The 15,318-nt window shown below is 43.2% G+C and overlaps 1 protein-coding gene across 4 annotated transcripts in view; it reads left to right on the top strand.

Annotated features, from left to right (window-relative positions):
* The window catches only part of abcc4 (ATP-binding cassette, sub-family C (CFTR/MRP), member 4), a 492,919-nt gene that overhangs the window by 246,249 nt on the left and 231,352 nt on the right, over positions 1 to 15,318 (top strand). For all 4 annotated transcript variants that reach the window (XR_007247792.2, XM_048533436.2, XM_048533434.2 and 1 more), the window contains exons 14-15: positions 2,215 to 2,311; positions 12,217 to 12,423. Coding sequence is in view for 3 of the 4 variants with exons in the window: in XM_048533436.2 (XP_048389393.1) it covers positions 2,215 to 2,311; positions 12,217 to 12,423 (304 nt within the window). In the remaining variant the exon portion in view is untranslated. The remainder of the gene's footprint in view (positions 1 to 2,214; positions 2,312 to 12,216; positions 12,424 to 15,318) is intronic.

The following is a 15,318-nucleotide window of genomic DNA, read 5'->3' on the forward strand; positions in this document are numbered from 1 at the left end:
ATTTCAATTCCACCCTCAGACAACTGTCTGTGTGGAGTTTGTGTATTTTCCCCATATCTGTATGGGTTTCCTCACGTGGATTGCCCTTGCTAAGTTGCCCATAGTGTCCAGGAATGTGAAGGCTGTGTGGATTAGCCATTGTAAATGTGGTGTTATGGGGGTAGGGTAGAGGGGTGAGTCTGGGTGGGATATTCTTTGCAGGGTGAGTGTGTACTTGACAGGTCATATGGCCTGCTTTCACACTATAGTGATTCTATTTTCTATGACTCTGTAGTATTTAGATGTGCATTTGCAATGCCACGGCATATAGAACAACTGCTGGAAAATGGGCTTAGAATAGGTTTTTCTCTGACCAGCATAGACATATTGAGCCAAAGGACTTTTTTGCGTGCTGTTGAGAACCTGCCCTACTGCTATTAACTCAGCAAGTCTGGCAGCAACCCCGAAGAGGAAACAACTGCAATGTTTTGAGCCCAGTGGCCCTTCTGTTCAGTTGTCCTCTGAAGGGTCACTGAACTCGAAACTGTGACTCTGATTTCGCTCCATGGGTGCCAGCAGATCTGGTGAGTTTCTGCAGAAATTAGTGTTTTGTTTCAAGTTCCCAGCTTGCTTAGTTCTTTGTTTTATTTTACTGCAGCTATTTTACCTGGGCCAGGAGAAAGCCCATTCCTTGTGGGAAATCCAGCAGCTTTAGATGTTCAGCCTTGTGTTCTCCCCAAGTTTTATGGGTTGCTTATGTCTACTCCCACCCTCAAAGTTTTACTTACTGCCTTCGCGCCCTCATCCCCTCATCATCAGGGCTTGCTTCCCTCCACCTATCATGGAGTCCAGGCTGCTCTGCCTGTTAGCAGTGCCCAATGCTCCTGACTGACAGTAATGGAGCTGACAGAGTTGTTGGCTTTGATTTGTAAGTAGTTCTTCAAATTGGGTTGCTGTCCTGAGAAAGGGTTGGAAGTCTTTTCTTAAAACAATCATTGCTGCTCCAAGCATTAACTTGGTGTGAAGCAGCCAGCACTATTGTGGGCAGTCTCACCACTGAATGATTATCCAGAAATTGAGATGGGCTACAGCTCCCTGCAAAATTCACCTCATGACTTTTAAATCGAGAATTTTTGTTTTTTAATATCCATGTCAAATTGTTTTGCCACTCATGTATTTGGGTAGTATATATGAACCTTCTGGTCTGTCTCCCTCTACTGCTACTAAAATTGTACCACTTAGTACTTATTCTTTATTGGTAAATTGTTCGCACTTCTCTGCATTAAATTCTTTCTTCCCACTTCATCAACCTGTTTGTATCCTCCTCCCTGTTGTTCACTACTTTGCAAACGCTTTTGTCTCCTGCAAACTTACTTTTCCAGCTTGCTCCTTCTCCAACTCTACCCCTCCACTCCTCCACATCCTCCTCCTCCCCCTCCCCCTCCTCTCCTCCACCTCTTCCTCCTCCTCCTCTCTCTTAAATACATTCTGCTGCCATCTCTAAGCATAACTTGTCTCGAACACAGCATTTATTTTTCTCTGATGAAGGGTCTAGGCCCGAAACGTCAGCTTTTGTGCTCCTGAGATGCTGCTGGGCCTGCAGTGTTCATCCAGCCTCATATTTCATTATCTTGGATTCTCTAGCATCTGCAGTTCCCATTATCATTTATTTTTCTTCTGTCCTTTTCTTTCAATGATTGAGAAAATTAGCCATTGCATATAATATTTGTAGGGACCCATTGTGTTGATACTCCAACAATTTGTAGTACAAATACAGTCAGATGCCAAAACAAAGACCACTTTGCTTACACTAATAATTTGCTGAGGCTTTGCGACTTGCCAAGACTGTCTCCAGATATCTCCACGTCCATTGGTAGTGATATAACAGATGAGTAGGTCAGCAAGAAGTATTTTGAAGAAGCAGATTGTAAGGTTCCTTCATATGTTTACTTGCACATTTTTTAATATCATTTTTCTGCGATTTGTTTGGCGCAGTTTTTGTTTTCTAGTATCACTTTGTAATATATTCTCACTTTGTAACTTTTGTTTCATAACTTGAATCTTTCTAGAAAATACATGGGTCTTGTATAGGTTTTCAGTTGATCTAGAACAAAGTGGGCATCTCAAAAGTTACCCTGAGACCACCCAAACTAGATATGCAGGACTATAAAGTTCAATGAAATACATCGCAGTGAATTGAAGAACTGAGAAATTGATCTTTCATATTTCCTTTAGGTGTATTACTGGTGTTCTGAAAAATAAGCCTCGTATTCTGGTGACACATCATCTCCAATATTTAAGTGCTGCTGACCAGATTCTTATATTAAGTGAGGTAAGTTTTTAGAAAACGGTACTTTTTAACGAAAGCATACAGATAGTGGGAATTGTGCATTTATGCTGTTTTAATTTGCATTCCACATCAACTATTCACTTACAGTTTGGATTTTTGTACCATGCTTTCATTTTTATAAGTTAGGATCTTTGATTAAGTTAATGGGGAAAATGAGACTGTTTGCCTCGTTGTGACCATCCAAATTCTCTGCAATGAACAACTCTCCTAGCCCCCTGCTTTTCTACAATTAAAAGATTCATTCTGTTAATTTCAGATGATTGTCCAATTCTTTTTAAGGCTTCAATTAAATCTGTGTTAACTGCATGCACTCTCCACTTGACGGATATTTCATGATTTTGCATATCTCTATCAAACCTCTGTTCAATGTTAATTTCTCTAAACGTAACTGCCCAAGACTTCCCAATTTCCATTATCATTTATTTTTCTTCTGTCCTTTTCTTTCAATGATTGAGAAAATTAGCCATTGCATATAATATTTGTAGGGACCCATTGTGTTGATACTCCAACAATTTGTAGTACAAATACAGTGACACTGTGACACAAGTTCCTCAATCTTGGAAACTTTCTTTGAATCTAGTGTCTTGCATACTTTCAATGTGCGGAGAGAGAATTGAATACAATGCCTCAATTATGGCCTGACTTGTGTCATTCAGGTTTATCATATCTTTGGTGCTAAACTCTTACATCCACTACACTATAAAGGTAAAAATCACTTTCTCAACTTACCTCCCCTCTTCTAATATTTGAACACATATCTCTATGTGCGCACAGGTCCCAGTGCTCCTGCATCAATTTTAGAATTGCACTATTTCTTTTATGGACCTTCTTTGTTCTTCCAACTAAAATGATCACTTCTTGGCATTAAATTTCATCTGCCATATGTCTACCCATGACACCAAACCCCCTACAACCACACATCAACGAATACCAGTCACGGTTGGACATAGAACAGTTTTTCCGCCGCCTTCGCCTCCACGCCTACTTCTTCAACTGGGAACCTAACCCTCCCTCCACTGACCGCTTCTCCCGCTTCCAACACAAGTCCTCCTCCTGGACACCACCCCCAGGCCTCCTACCTTCCCTCGACCTCTTCATCTCAAACTGCCATTAAGACATTAACCGCCTCAACCTCTCCACCCCTCTCACCCACTCCAACCTCTCCCCTGCAGAACGGGCAGCCCTCCGCTCCAATGTCAACCTCACCATCAAACCCGCAGACAAGGGCGGCGCAGTGGTAGTATGGCGCACTGACCTCTACATCACCGAGGCCAAACGCCAACTCTCTGACACCACCTCCTACCGCCCCCTCGATCATGACCCCACACCCGAGTACCAAACCATCATCTCCAACACCATTCATGACCTCATCACCTCAGGGGACGTCCCACCCACAGCCTCCAACCTCATTGTTCCCCAACCCCGCATGGCCCATTTCTATCTCCTTCCCAAAATCCACAAACCTGCCTGCCCTGGTCGACCCATTGTCTCGGCCTGTTCCTGCCTCACCGACCTCATCTCCACCTGTCTGGACTCCATTTTCTCCCCTTTGTTCCAGGAACCCCCTACCTACTTCCGTGACACCACCCATGACCTCCACCTCTTCCAGGACTTCCAATTCCCCGGCCCACAACACCTCATTTTCACCATGGACGTCCAGTCCCTATACACCTGTATTCCACATGCAGATGGCCTCAAGGCCTGCCACTTCTTCCTGTCCCGCAGGCCCAACCAGTCCCCCTCCACTGACACCCTCATCCGCCTAGCCGAACTCGTCCTCACCGTCAACAACTTCTCTTTCGATTCCTCCCACTTCCTACAGACTAAGGGGGTGGCCATCGGCACCCGCATGGGCCCCAGCTATGCCTGCCTCTTTGTAGGTTACGTGGAACAGTCCATCTTCCGCACCTAAACAGGCCCCAAACCCCACCTCTTCCTCCGTTACATTGATGACTGTATTAGCGCCGCCTCTTGCTCCCCAGAGGAACTCGAACAGTTCATCCACTTCACCAACACCTTCCACCCCAACCTTCAGTTCACCTGGGTCATCTCCAGCACATCCCTCACCTTCCTGGACCTCTCAGTCTCCATCTCAGGCAACCAGCTTGTAACTGATGTCCATTTCAAGCCCACCGACTCCCACAGCTACCTAGAATACACCTCCTCGCACCCACCCTCCTGCAAAAATTCCATCCCCTATTCCCAATTCCTCCGCCTCCGCCCCATCTGCTCCCACAATGAGGCATTCCACTCCCGCATATCCCAGATGTCCAAGTTCTTCAAGGACCGCAACATCCCCCCCACAGTGGTCGAGAACGCCCTTGACCACGTCTCCCACATTTCCCGCAATACATCCCTCACACCCTGCCCCCGCCACAACCCCCCAAAGAGGACCCTCCTCGCTCTCACGCACCACCCCACCAACCTCCGGATACAACGCATCATCCTCCGACACTTCCGCCATCTACAATCCAACCCCACCACCCAAGACATTTTTCCATCCCCACCCTTGTCTGCTTTCCGGAGAGACCACTCTCTCCGTGACTCCCTTGTTCGCTCTACACTGGCCTCCAACCCCACCACACCCGGCACCTTCCCCTGCAACCGCAGGAAATGCTACACTTGCCTCCACACCACCTCCCTCACCCCTATCCCAGGCCCCAAGATGACTTTCCATATTAAGCAGAGATTCACCTGCACATCTGCCAACGTGGTATACTGCATCCATTGTACCCGGTGTGGCTACCTCTACATTGGGGAAACCAAGCGGAGGCTTGGGGACCACTTTGCAGAACACCTCCGCTCGGTTCACAATAAACAACTGCACCTCCCAGTCGCAAACCATTTCCACTCCCCCTCCCATTCTTTAGATGACATGTCCATCATGGGCCTCCTGCAGTGCCACAATGATGCCACCCGAAGGTTGCAGGAACAGCAACTCATATTCCGCTTGGGAACCCTGCAGCCCAATGTTATCAATGTGGACTTCACCAGCTTCAAAATCTCCCCTTCCCCCACCGCATCCCAAAACCAGCCCAGTTCGTCCCCTCCCCCCACTGCATCCCAAAACCAGTTCAGCCTGTCCCTGCCTCCCTAACCTGTTCTTCCTCTCACCCATCCCTTCCTCCCACCCCAAGCCGCACCTCCATCTCCTACCTGCTAACCTCATCCCACCTCCTTGACCTGTCCATCTTCCCTGGACTGACCTATCCCCTCCCTACCTCCCCACCTATACTCTCCTCTCCACCTATCTTTTTTTCTCTCCATCTTCGGTCCGCCTCCCCCTCTCTCCCTATTTATTCCAGACCCTCACCCCATCCCACTCTCTGATGAAGGGTCTAGACCCGAAACATCAGCTTTTGTGCTCCTGAGATGCTGCTTGGCCTGCTGTGTTCATCCAGCCTCACATTTTATTATACCAATCTGTTCACTACTTTTTGAATGTTGTTGCTATCCTCTCACAGTTCTAAATACTTGTACTTCTTGTGACGTCTGAAAATTAAAATTGTGCCCTTAAAATCCACATCTCAGGTTATTAAAATAGATTAAAACAGCCTGGACTTAATAGTAACCATGTAGGAGCCTAGATACCCTCCTGCAATCTTAAAAATGTTATTCAGATGCTTTGTTTTCCTCACTCAGCAAAATTTGACCCAGATTTTCCAGTTGCAGGCCATCATTATTCAGCATTGATAACAGTTGCGCTCAGTGACCATGTGGAATGCCCATCGTAACAAATTCTAAAGAAATTGCTGGGAAAGTTGAATTTTATGCTGGGCAGTTCCAACATGCATGGAGCCCTGCAAAAGTCTCCATTTAAATCTGAAAGTTTGGAGGGTTCTGGTGTAATTAAATAAAATAGTTACTCCGAAAAAGTTAGTGTATTAAATGCGTAAATTAACCCATGAGTAGCCATTCAACTTGCCACTTACCTCTCACTTGTCATGGCTTCGCAGTATGATCGCTGGACTGTTAATCTAGAGACTCAAGTAACGTTCAGGGGACGGGGTTCAAATCCCACCATGGCAGATGGTGGAAATTAACTTCAATAATAATCTGGAATTAAGAGTCTAATGATGACCATGAATCCACTGTCGGGAAAACCCATCTGATTCACTAATGTCCTGTAGGGAAGGAAGCTGCCATCTTTACCTGGTCTGGTCTACATGTGACTCCAGACGTACAGCAGTGTGATTGATGCTTACCTGTAATAAACGCTGGCCATTCCAGTGACACACACATCTCAGGATTGAATAAAAAAAACTGCACACACAGCACCCTCACACCCCCATTAAAGCCAACTTGACCTGCCAGATCTGAAACAGCTCACCCCATTTACAGCCACAAGGCTGTTAGATAGGAAATTCCAAGATTTTGACCTAAATAAAGCAGAAAGAATTGTGTTATTTTCAAGTTAGTATGATGAGTGGCTTGCAGGAAACCTGGCAGGTTGTTGCATCTCAGTCTGGAGCTTGAGGAGAACAGCAGGCCAGGCAGCATCAGAAGACAGCCTAGCCTGCTATGTTCCTCCAGCACTACGCTGTTATCTCTGACTCCAGCATCGGCAGTTCTTACTATCTCTTCCCAGGTATCTGTTGCCTTTGTCCAACTTGATGGAACTTGTCATGGATTTGGAAGGTGATGTTTAAAGAACTTTGGTGAATTTCTGCAATGCATCTTATCCAGCTCTGTTGGTCCGTCCATTTAAAGGAGTCAGAGATAGGTAAAATAATTGATTAAGAACAGCCTATTCAGCCTTCCTTATTTACTACAACTTTGACAGCATGTTACGTAAAAAGACAGAGGCAAAGTTCCCACTTTGTGGCTCAGCCATATGACCTCCTTCCAAATCAGTGCACCTTTCTGGGTATGTAATTGCCTTTATTCCTACATATAGCATCTTTTTACTCTTCGTATTATCTGTAGAAGACCACGTTATCCCCTTTGTATAACAGTCTTGTCTCTTTCTGCACTCACCTTTCTTCGATTTGTTCTACATCTTTACTTCCCTCTGAACCTTCCATGATTAGCGTAATTCTCGATTAATTATCTGACATCTATCATTTGCACCTATCATCTTACTGTAACTTTTTTATCATCAGGGATATCTAAATTTAATTTTATTATCTTTTACCCTTGTGAGGATCTATCCTAACTGTGTTGAACTATGTGTTTTAAAGACATTATTTGATTGCAGTCTTGCCTGATGATCCTTGATTCTGATTGGGCCATATCTTGCCTGGGAAGTTGACCCTCCTACATGTAACTATTTTTCCTTTCAATTGTTCATTTTCCTTTTCCATGACCTAACCTGAATAGTAGGATCACTGTCCTCTACTAACACTTGAGCCAGATATTTGCTTGCAGGTTAGAAGAACCAGATCATCTCCCAGCCCTGCATATATGGTACTGGACTTTGGGATTTTCATTTTAGGGTGGTAGGGCTCTCTGCGTGTGGGGCCAGGTGACCTGAAATGAATGTGGAGGCTGACTGTGCGTCGATGGGCTAAGTAAAGGACTGTCATGGAATTTCAATTTTAAAAAAAATAAAACATAAAACAGCCCTCATATCTCTACACAATCTCTATGCCCTGTACATGCTAATCATGCAGTCTCATGCCGCCACCCCATAACTCTTTATATTCTCCATGACAACTGTCACTGTCACCTGCTGTATAATCTCTGGCACCTCCATGCCAATCAATGCTGCTCTGCCCTTATTCTTGACTTTTATAATTCCTGTATCAAATTAGTACCACCTTATTTGCAGAAGACACTAAGATTGTTGGAGTAGCAGATAGTGTCAGAGTAGCAAATAGACTGTCAGAGATTACAGCAGAATATAGATAGACTGGAGAGTTGGGCAGATAAATGGCAGATGGAGTTCAATCTGGGCAAATGCGAGGCGATGCATTTTGGAAGATCAAATTCAAGGGCGAACTATACAGTAAATGGAAAAGTCCTGGGGAAAATTGATGAACAGAGAGATCTGGGTGTTCAGGTCCATTGCTCCCTGAAGGTGACAATGCAGGTCAATAGGGTGGTCAAGAAAGCATATGGCATGCTTTCCTTCATTGGATGGGGTATTGAGCACAAGAGTTGGCAGGTCATGTTGCAATTGTATAGGACTTTGGTTCAGCTGCATTTGGAGTACTGTGTACAGTTCTGGTTGCCACATTACCAAAAGGATGCGGATGCTTTGGAGAGGGTGCAGAGGAGGTTCACCAGGATGTCGCCTGGTATGGAGGGTGCTAGCTATGAAGACAGGTTGAGTAGATTAGGATTATTTTCATTAGAAAGACAGAGATTGAGGGGGGACCTGGTTGAGGTCTACAAAATCATGAGGGGTATAGACAGGGTGGATAGCAAGAAGCTTTTTCCCCAGAGTGGGGGACTCAATTACTAGGGGTCATGAGTTCAAAGTGAGAGGAGGAAAGTTTAAGGGAGATATGCGTGGAAAGTTCTTTACGCAGAGAGTGTTGGGTGCCTGGAACACATTGCCAGCGGAGGTGGTAGATGCAGACACGTTAGCGTCTTTTAAGATATATTTGGACAGGTACATGGATGGGCAGGGAGCAAATGGACACAGACCGTTAGAAAATAGATGACCGGTTAGACAGAGGATCTTGATCGGCGCAGGCTTGGAGGGCCGAAGGGCCTGTTCCTGTGCTGTAATTTTCTTTGTTGTTTGTTCTTTGTTATTCCAGCCCATAACTCACCAGCCTTTATTTTTATGCTGACAATGCCAATGCAGTCAGCAATCAAAATGATTGGAGCTTAAAGCCTTTGCCAAGTATCCAGTGCAGAATTTGTTTTTAAAAGCTCTCATTCATAGAAACTCATTCACTGCAATTACATATATTCTACTACGTAATCCCCTGTAACAAAAAGCATTTCATCAAGAGCTGAAACTATCACCACCTTTTCAGAAGTGCTTGAAAGTCGCACGGTCCTCTGAGATGTTTTAAAAATAAATCTAACATCAGTGTTAAATAAGCAATTCCTGATTTATTTTAAGCAATAACCCCTAGTTCTAGATTGTACCATAAGAGGAAATATCCTCTTCACATCTATCTTGTCAACACCCTCTAGCACTGTCATCATTTTTCATACTTCTAATTTCTATTGGATACAAACCTAGCCTGTGCAATCTTTTCTCCTAAGTCAACTTGCCCATTTTGGGTTTTAATTGAAGAAACCTTTTCTGAAATGCTTCCAATGCATTACCTCCTTTCTTAAATAAATGATCAATGCTGTGTACAGTACTCCAGATGCAGTCTCACTGATGCCCTGTACAAATAAAGGCTATAATGTCCAAAAACCGATGATGAGGTGGTGTTCTTCCAGCTTGCGTTGACCCTCACTGCAGTAGGCCTGATAGAGAAATATTGGCCATGGAATATGGTGGAGTGTTCAAGTGGCAGGCAGCTAGAAGCTTGGGGTCATTTTTGTGGATGGAAAAGAAGTGTTCCACAAAGCAATCACCCCAGCGTGCAACTTACTCTCCCCAATGTATAGCAATTAGCTCAATAAACGAGTTTCCAAATATATCTCAATTAAGCTGGTGTTCCACTGGAAACTTTGATGAGTGGTGGTATCTCTCTATAAGACTGGAACTTACAAAGTTTCACCTGTAAATTTCTGTTATATGCTATCTACAAAGCAAATCAAACTGCAAAATGGCAAGAATGCTATGGTGACAACCAACTGTTGTCAAGAGCCCAGAGAACACTGGTTCCGGTTATCAGTTAATACAGAGAGATGAGTCAGTTCTCACATCCTCAGAAATTGCTTTATTAATGTGTTAAACTTAAATGTTTTTATCACAGAGTTAGACCTTATATATTTTCCCACAGACTGAACTAGGACCCACTTATATGCCAACTAGAGTCCTCCAATACTCCCCAAGGACTTCTAGAGCATAAAAGGTAATACCTGATCAGGATGGCTGCTGCTGCTGATGCTGGCCAGGGGGCTACGCTCAAAGTCATCACCACCTGCTTGATGCAGGGTCTGCTTCTGCGATGGTTGGTCTCCGGAGTTTTCACTGGCTACGTGCCCCAAGGGCTGTCTTTCTATTCTTTCTCTTACCTCTGTCCAGTCATTGTTGTCTTCTTCCCATTGGCTCAGGCTAATTCACATGTTGCATGCTTATTGGCCCTGGTCCTGGCCCAGTGACTTAAATAGCATTACCTCATTATTTCTCATCCAAATAAGGCTTTTGCATCAACTCATCCTTCTTTTTGTAAATCGTAGTTAATTCAAACAGGCTTAAGTAGATTTAAACTAACACCTAGGCCCAGGTCATTTTTAGTTCACAAGCTGCTTCTTTCTTTGTGTCATCACCTTTGCATTTGCTGGTGCCCCTTTCTCTATCTTTCTGCAGCCTCTGGCTAACACCTCCCAGGCAGCAATGTCAGCAGCTTATATCTTTCTCTCTCTCTCAATCTCCCTGCAGCCTCTGGTTAACACGGCTGAAGAGCATCCCCCCCACCACCAGCCAAGTATATTTTAGTGTTACCAACCACTGCTAGTTTTGCCTCAACCAGTGAAGATCTTTGCCTTTGTTTCTTCGTCTGTTTGATAGACTGCAGCATGCAACTTGGTATACAGGACATGATCTAAAGAAGAATTAAATAATATTTGGTGAAGCTTTGGATCCACAACTAAATCCTGTAACTGCCTAAAGGATCAGTTTCAAATTGGTACATAGGTGATTCTTTTTTCGAATAGATATGGATTGTTTTGCACTACCTCAGTTTCTGTGTTGCAATTTATCACAGCTGTTTAAATATGAACAAAATTTTCAGAGGAGGTTGTTAGATATGTATCATAGATTCACTACAGTGCAAAGGGAGGCCATTCAGCTTATCAAGTCTGCAAGACCCTCCAAAGAGCATCCCACCTAGAACCTGTAACCCTGCATTTACCATGGCTAATCCACCTAGTTTGCAAATCCTGGGACATTACAGGCAATTTACCATGGCCAATCCATCTAACTTGCTCATATTTACTGCGGGCGGAAACTGGAGTACCTGGCAGAAAACCATACAGATACAGTCAGAACATGCAAATACAGGCATCCCAGGCTGGAATCAAACTGGGTTCCTGGTGCTGTGAGGCAGCAGTGCTAACTTCTGTGCCACCGTACCACCTAGTAATTTTAAAAGCAAATTTCTTGGTATGATTTTTGTAATTACAGACCATCAACCAGGTAGAGAAAATCCTTGGGGAAGAAGTGTATATTGTAATAAAGTTGAGTTAGCACAACATGGTGGAAGTATGTGCTCTATTGAGTGTTGCCTTTATTTGTTTAAATTGGATCTGCTTCGGACAATGTGGTAACGTTTATGACAAACCTCTTCTCAGTTCACTGCTCCCTAAAATAATGAATAAAGAAACTGATTGCTAAATAAAATAAAATACTGCCGATGATGGAAATATGAAACAAAATCACAGAAGTGCTGGAGAAACTCAGCAGGTCTGACAGCATCGGTGGATAGAGAAACAGAGTTAACATGTCAAGTCCAATATGACTTTTCTGCAGAACTTTCTCCAGCTTTTCTGTTTTTTTTAATCATTAAACCTATTTTAGAGAGGCTGTGTAACTCACTTAACCTTTCTATGTGCCAAATATTAATGGCTGAAAGACTGTAGAAACCTGTATTCAAATTTCCAATCTAAATTCTTTTGGACATTGTTTTGTTCTAAGGAATAGGTTATATTTTCTCACTGGGAAATCACTCTAATCTCAGAATATTTTTTAAATATGTTGCATACCAAAAACAAAGCGCTTGAAATCACAATGCACTTTATCTGAATGTGATATAATTGAATCACTTGTTGGCTATTGTGTGATTAAATAACTTATTAGAAATTAATTTCAGGGCCAGGTGGTTAGAAAAGGAAATTTCAAGCAACTTTTAAATTCTGGAGTTGACTTTTCCTCTCTGCTAAAACAAGATGAAGAGGACGAACAGACAGATTCCCATTCTGCCACAAAAATCACTAAAGAACGCACACTTTCACAGACCTCCAATTTGTCTTTGAATTCCTCAATGCAGTCCCACAAAGAAGGTTCATTTGAATTACCGGTAAGTTAAAGATGGATGAACATCAGTCAAGTGAGAATAAGTAGACTCTGAGTTTGAAAATATAAAGATTTTGCTTTCTGGAGTTAAACTGTGTTCAGCATAGAACATGTGGCATCAATTACTAGACTTATCCCTGGAGTGGGAAGTTGTCTTATGTGGAGAGGTTGGAAAATCTAGTCTTTTACCCACTGGAGTTTAGAAAAGTAAGAAGTGACTTGATTGAAAGATATAAAATCTCCAGAGACCCTGACAGGGGTGAGGAAGATATGATTCCCCGTGTGGGAAAATCTAAAATTAGGGGCCACTTTAAAAGTTACCCACTTTATATCCTAGATAAGGCAAATTTATCCTTAGAATGTTGCTTCATTCACTTTTTGAGGAAGACAATTTTGAAATATTTTTAATTCAGAAGCAGATAGGTGTTTGACAGGCAAAGCAGTTAAACTTTATCAGAGGTAGACGGGAATGTGGAGTTACCAGATCAGCAATGAATGGTGAAACAGACCTATTCCTATGCATGTGCGAGTTGGATGAAAAGTAAAACTTTAATAGGAGTGCACAGTACATTATTTGCACTGTGTATATCCATCCATAGAATCCCTACAATGTGGAAACAGGCCCTTCGAACCAACATGTCCATACCAACCCTCAGAGCATCCGACCCAGACCCATCCCCTATAACCCTCCTAATCTATACATCCCAGAATACTATGGGCAATTTAGCATGGCCAATCCACCTAGCCCGAACATCTTTGCACTTTGGGAGGAAACCGGAGCACTCAGAGGAAACCCACGCAGACACGGGGACAATGTGCAAACTCCACATAGACAATTGCCTGATGGTGGGATCAAACCCGGGTCCCTGGCCTTGTGAGGCAGCAGTGCTAACCACTGAGCCACTATGCTGCTGGAGGAGGCATGAAGGATGAGCAAGGTGATGAGGATGACAATGGTGACTGTTACAAAGAACAGATCGTAAGAGATGACCAATTGCCAGAACATTGTGATGGGAATATTCCGCTTGACCTTTCTGGGCACCAGTTCATCATCGAATTGCTCTTTCATTATGTTGTACTCCAATCAAGTGTAAAATAAGTCTTAAGTAACCATAATACATAGGTGGTTATTTCACTCAGAATCGGTTAAGTTCTCAACTTCTACTAAAATTCTGCAGTTCAGGGAAAGCTGAAATCTCCAGAAGGTGGCATTAGAATGTATCAAATAAGTGGACTCAAATGCATTGTTCTACTTGCAGGATTCGGGTTTGATTCCTCCCCACGTTTGCATAGGTTTCTGCTAGGTGCTCTGGTTTCTTCCCACAGCCCAAAGATGTGCAGGTTAGGTGAATTGACCATAATTTCCCCTTAGTGTCCAAGGATGTCCAAGTAAGATGGAGGGTTGGGTCTGGGTGGGATGCAGTTCGGAGGGCTACTGCAGATTTGATGTGCTGAATGGTTTCATTATGCACATTAGAGTTTCTGTGATTCTCAGACTCAGAAATTTGAATTTTGCTCACTTACTTCAGTAACGTAAGTTTCCTCTGAGGCAACTAATTAATGCCTATGATTTTGTAGAAATAGTAAAGCTTTCTGATTCTGTCTTAACACTGACCTATCTTGCACTCCCATTTTCAAATCCTTTGCTAGATTGAATGGAGTACAATATAATGAAAGAGCAATTGGATGATGAAAAGGTGCTCAGGAAAGTTATCAGCAATATTGCCATCACAACGTTTTGGCAATTGGTCATCTCTCGCCTCTATTCTTTATTACAGTCACCATTGTCGTTCTCATCATGCTCATCCTTCATACCAAAATGCCCCTGTTTGTTCTCCTCCTGGTCCTCATCTCATTTCCCTCATCCTTGCTTTTGCCACTCCTCCTTGCATATATATGAGTTGTTGTCTTGTTGTAGCTTCTGCTTTGATGCATATTTACTTGCTGAAGACACTGGCTTACTGAGCTCCAAATTACAAACTACTAAAGCAATTTCCCTGTTCTGTCAGTGAGTTGCTTTTTGTTTGAGATGTGCCCCTCAACTGGTATTCTGCAACTCGATTATTCTTTGCCACCTTCTTTTAAACAGTATTGATTGCTTTCGATAAAATTAAGGATATAATGACCACAGCTTATGTAAAAGGTAAGCTGTGTACTAGAAACTGGTCTAAATACAAAAAAGCTTATGGTAATTCCCAACATTGGTCAGAGTGGAAGGCTTAGGGAGCTATCGAATTGCCATTCACAAATTGTATATCCCTCATGGTGTAAAAAAGAATGTTATTTTGCACTATCCCTGCCTTTGTCAGCTAATTATCCTTTATCCAGCATCATTTCTGGGTGGCATAAGAGGCAAGGAAGTATGTCACTGCCTGTGACCCTGAATGTCACCTTGGTGATTTCTGATGGCATACATTTTCTTCAGTCCAGAAGCTGTCTTTGCCCAACCATATTTTAGCCAGGAAGATCCATAGTCAGCTGCCGGGAACCTGACTCACTGCTTTCTGTGATCATTCACACAAGCACAGAAAGGAGTCAAGGCCATTGTATAAATTTCAAGAAGGTGTTGAATATAGCACTTGGAGCTAAGGGAAACAAAGGATATAGGTGAAAAGCAGGAATAGGCTATTGAGTCAAATGGTCAGCTATGATCATAATTGGTAGAGCAAGCTTAACGTGCTCACTGGCCTACACATATTTTCTATACTTCTCTAGTTACAACACAAAACAATGTCATTCAAACCATTGTGTCAATGCTTCCTACAACCTTGCCCTGCCTAGGCTTACTTTCATCTTTCTATAGTTTGCCTCCTACTTACCCACATACCCATTGTAACTTGATCTTGTCCAGAAGACCACCCCCCCGCCAGCCTCACTTATTACCTGATCAAATTTGCAT

This window comes from Stegostoma tigrinum, chromosome 6, assembly GCF_030684315.1.
Source record: "Stegostoma tigrinum isolate sSteTig4 chromosome 6, sSteTig4.hap1, whole genome shotgun sequence".
Lineage (NCBI taxonomy): Eukaryota > Metazoa > Chordata > Chondrichthyes > Orectolobiformes > Stegostomatidae > Stegostoma > Stegostoma tigrinum.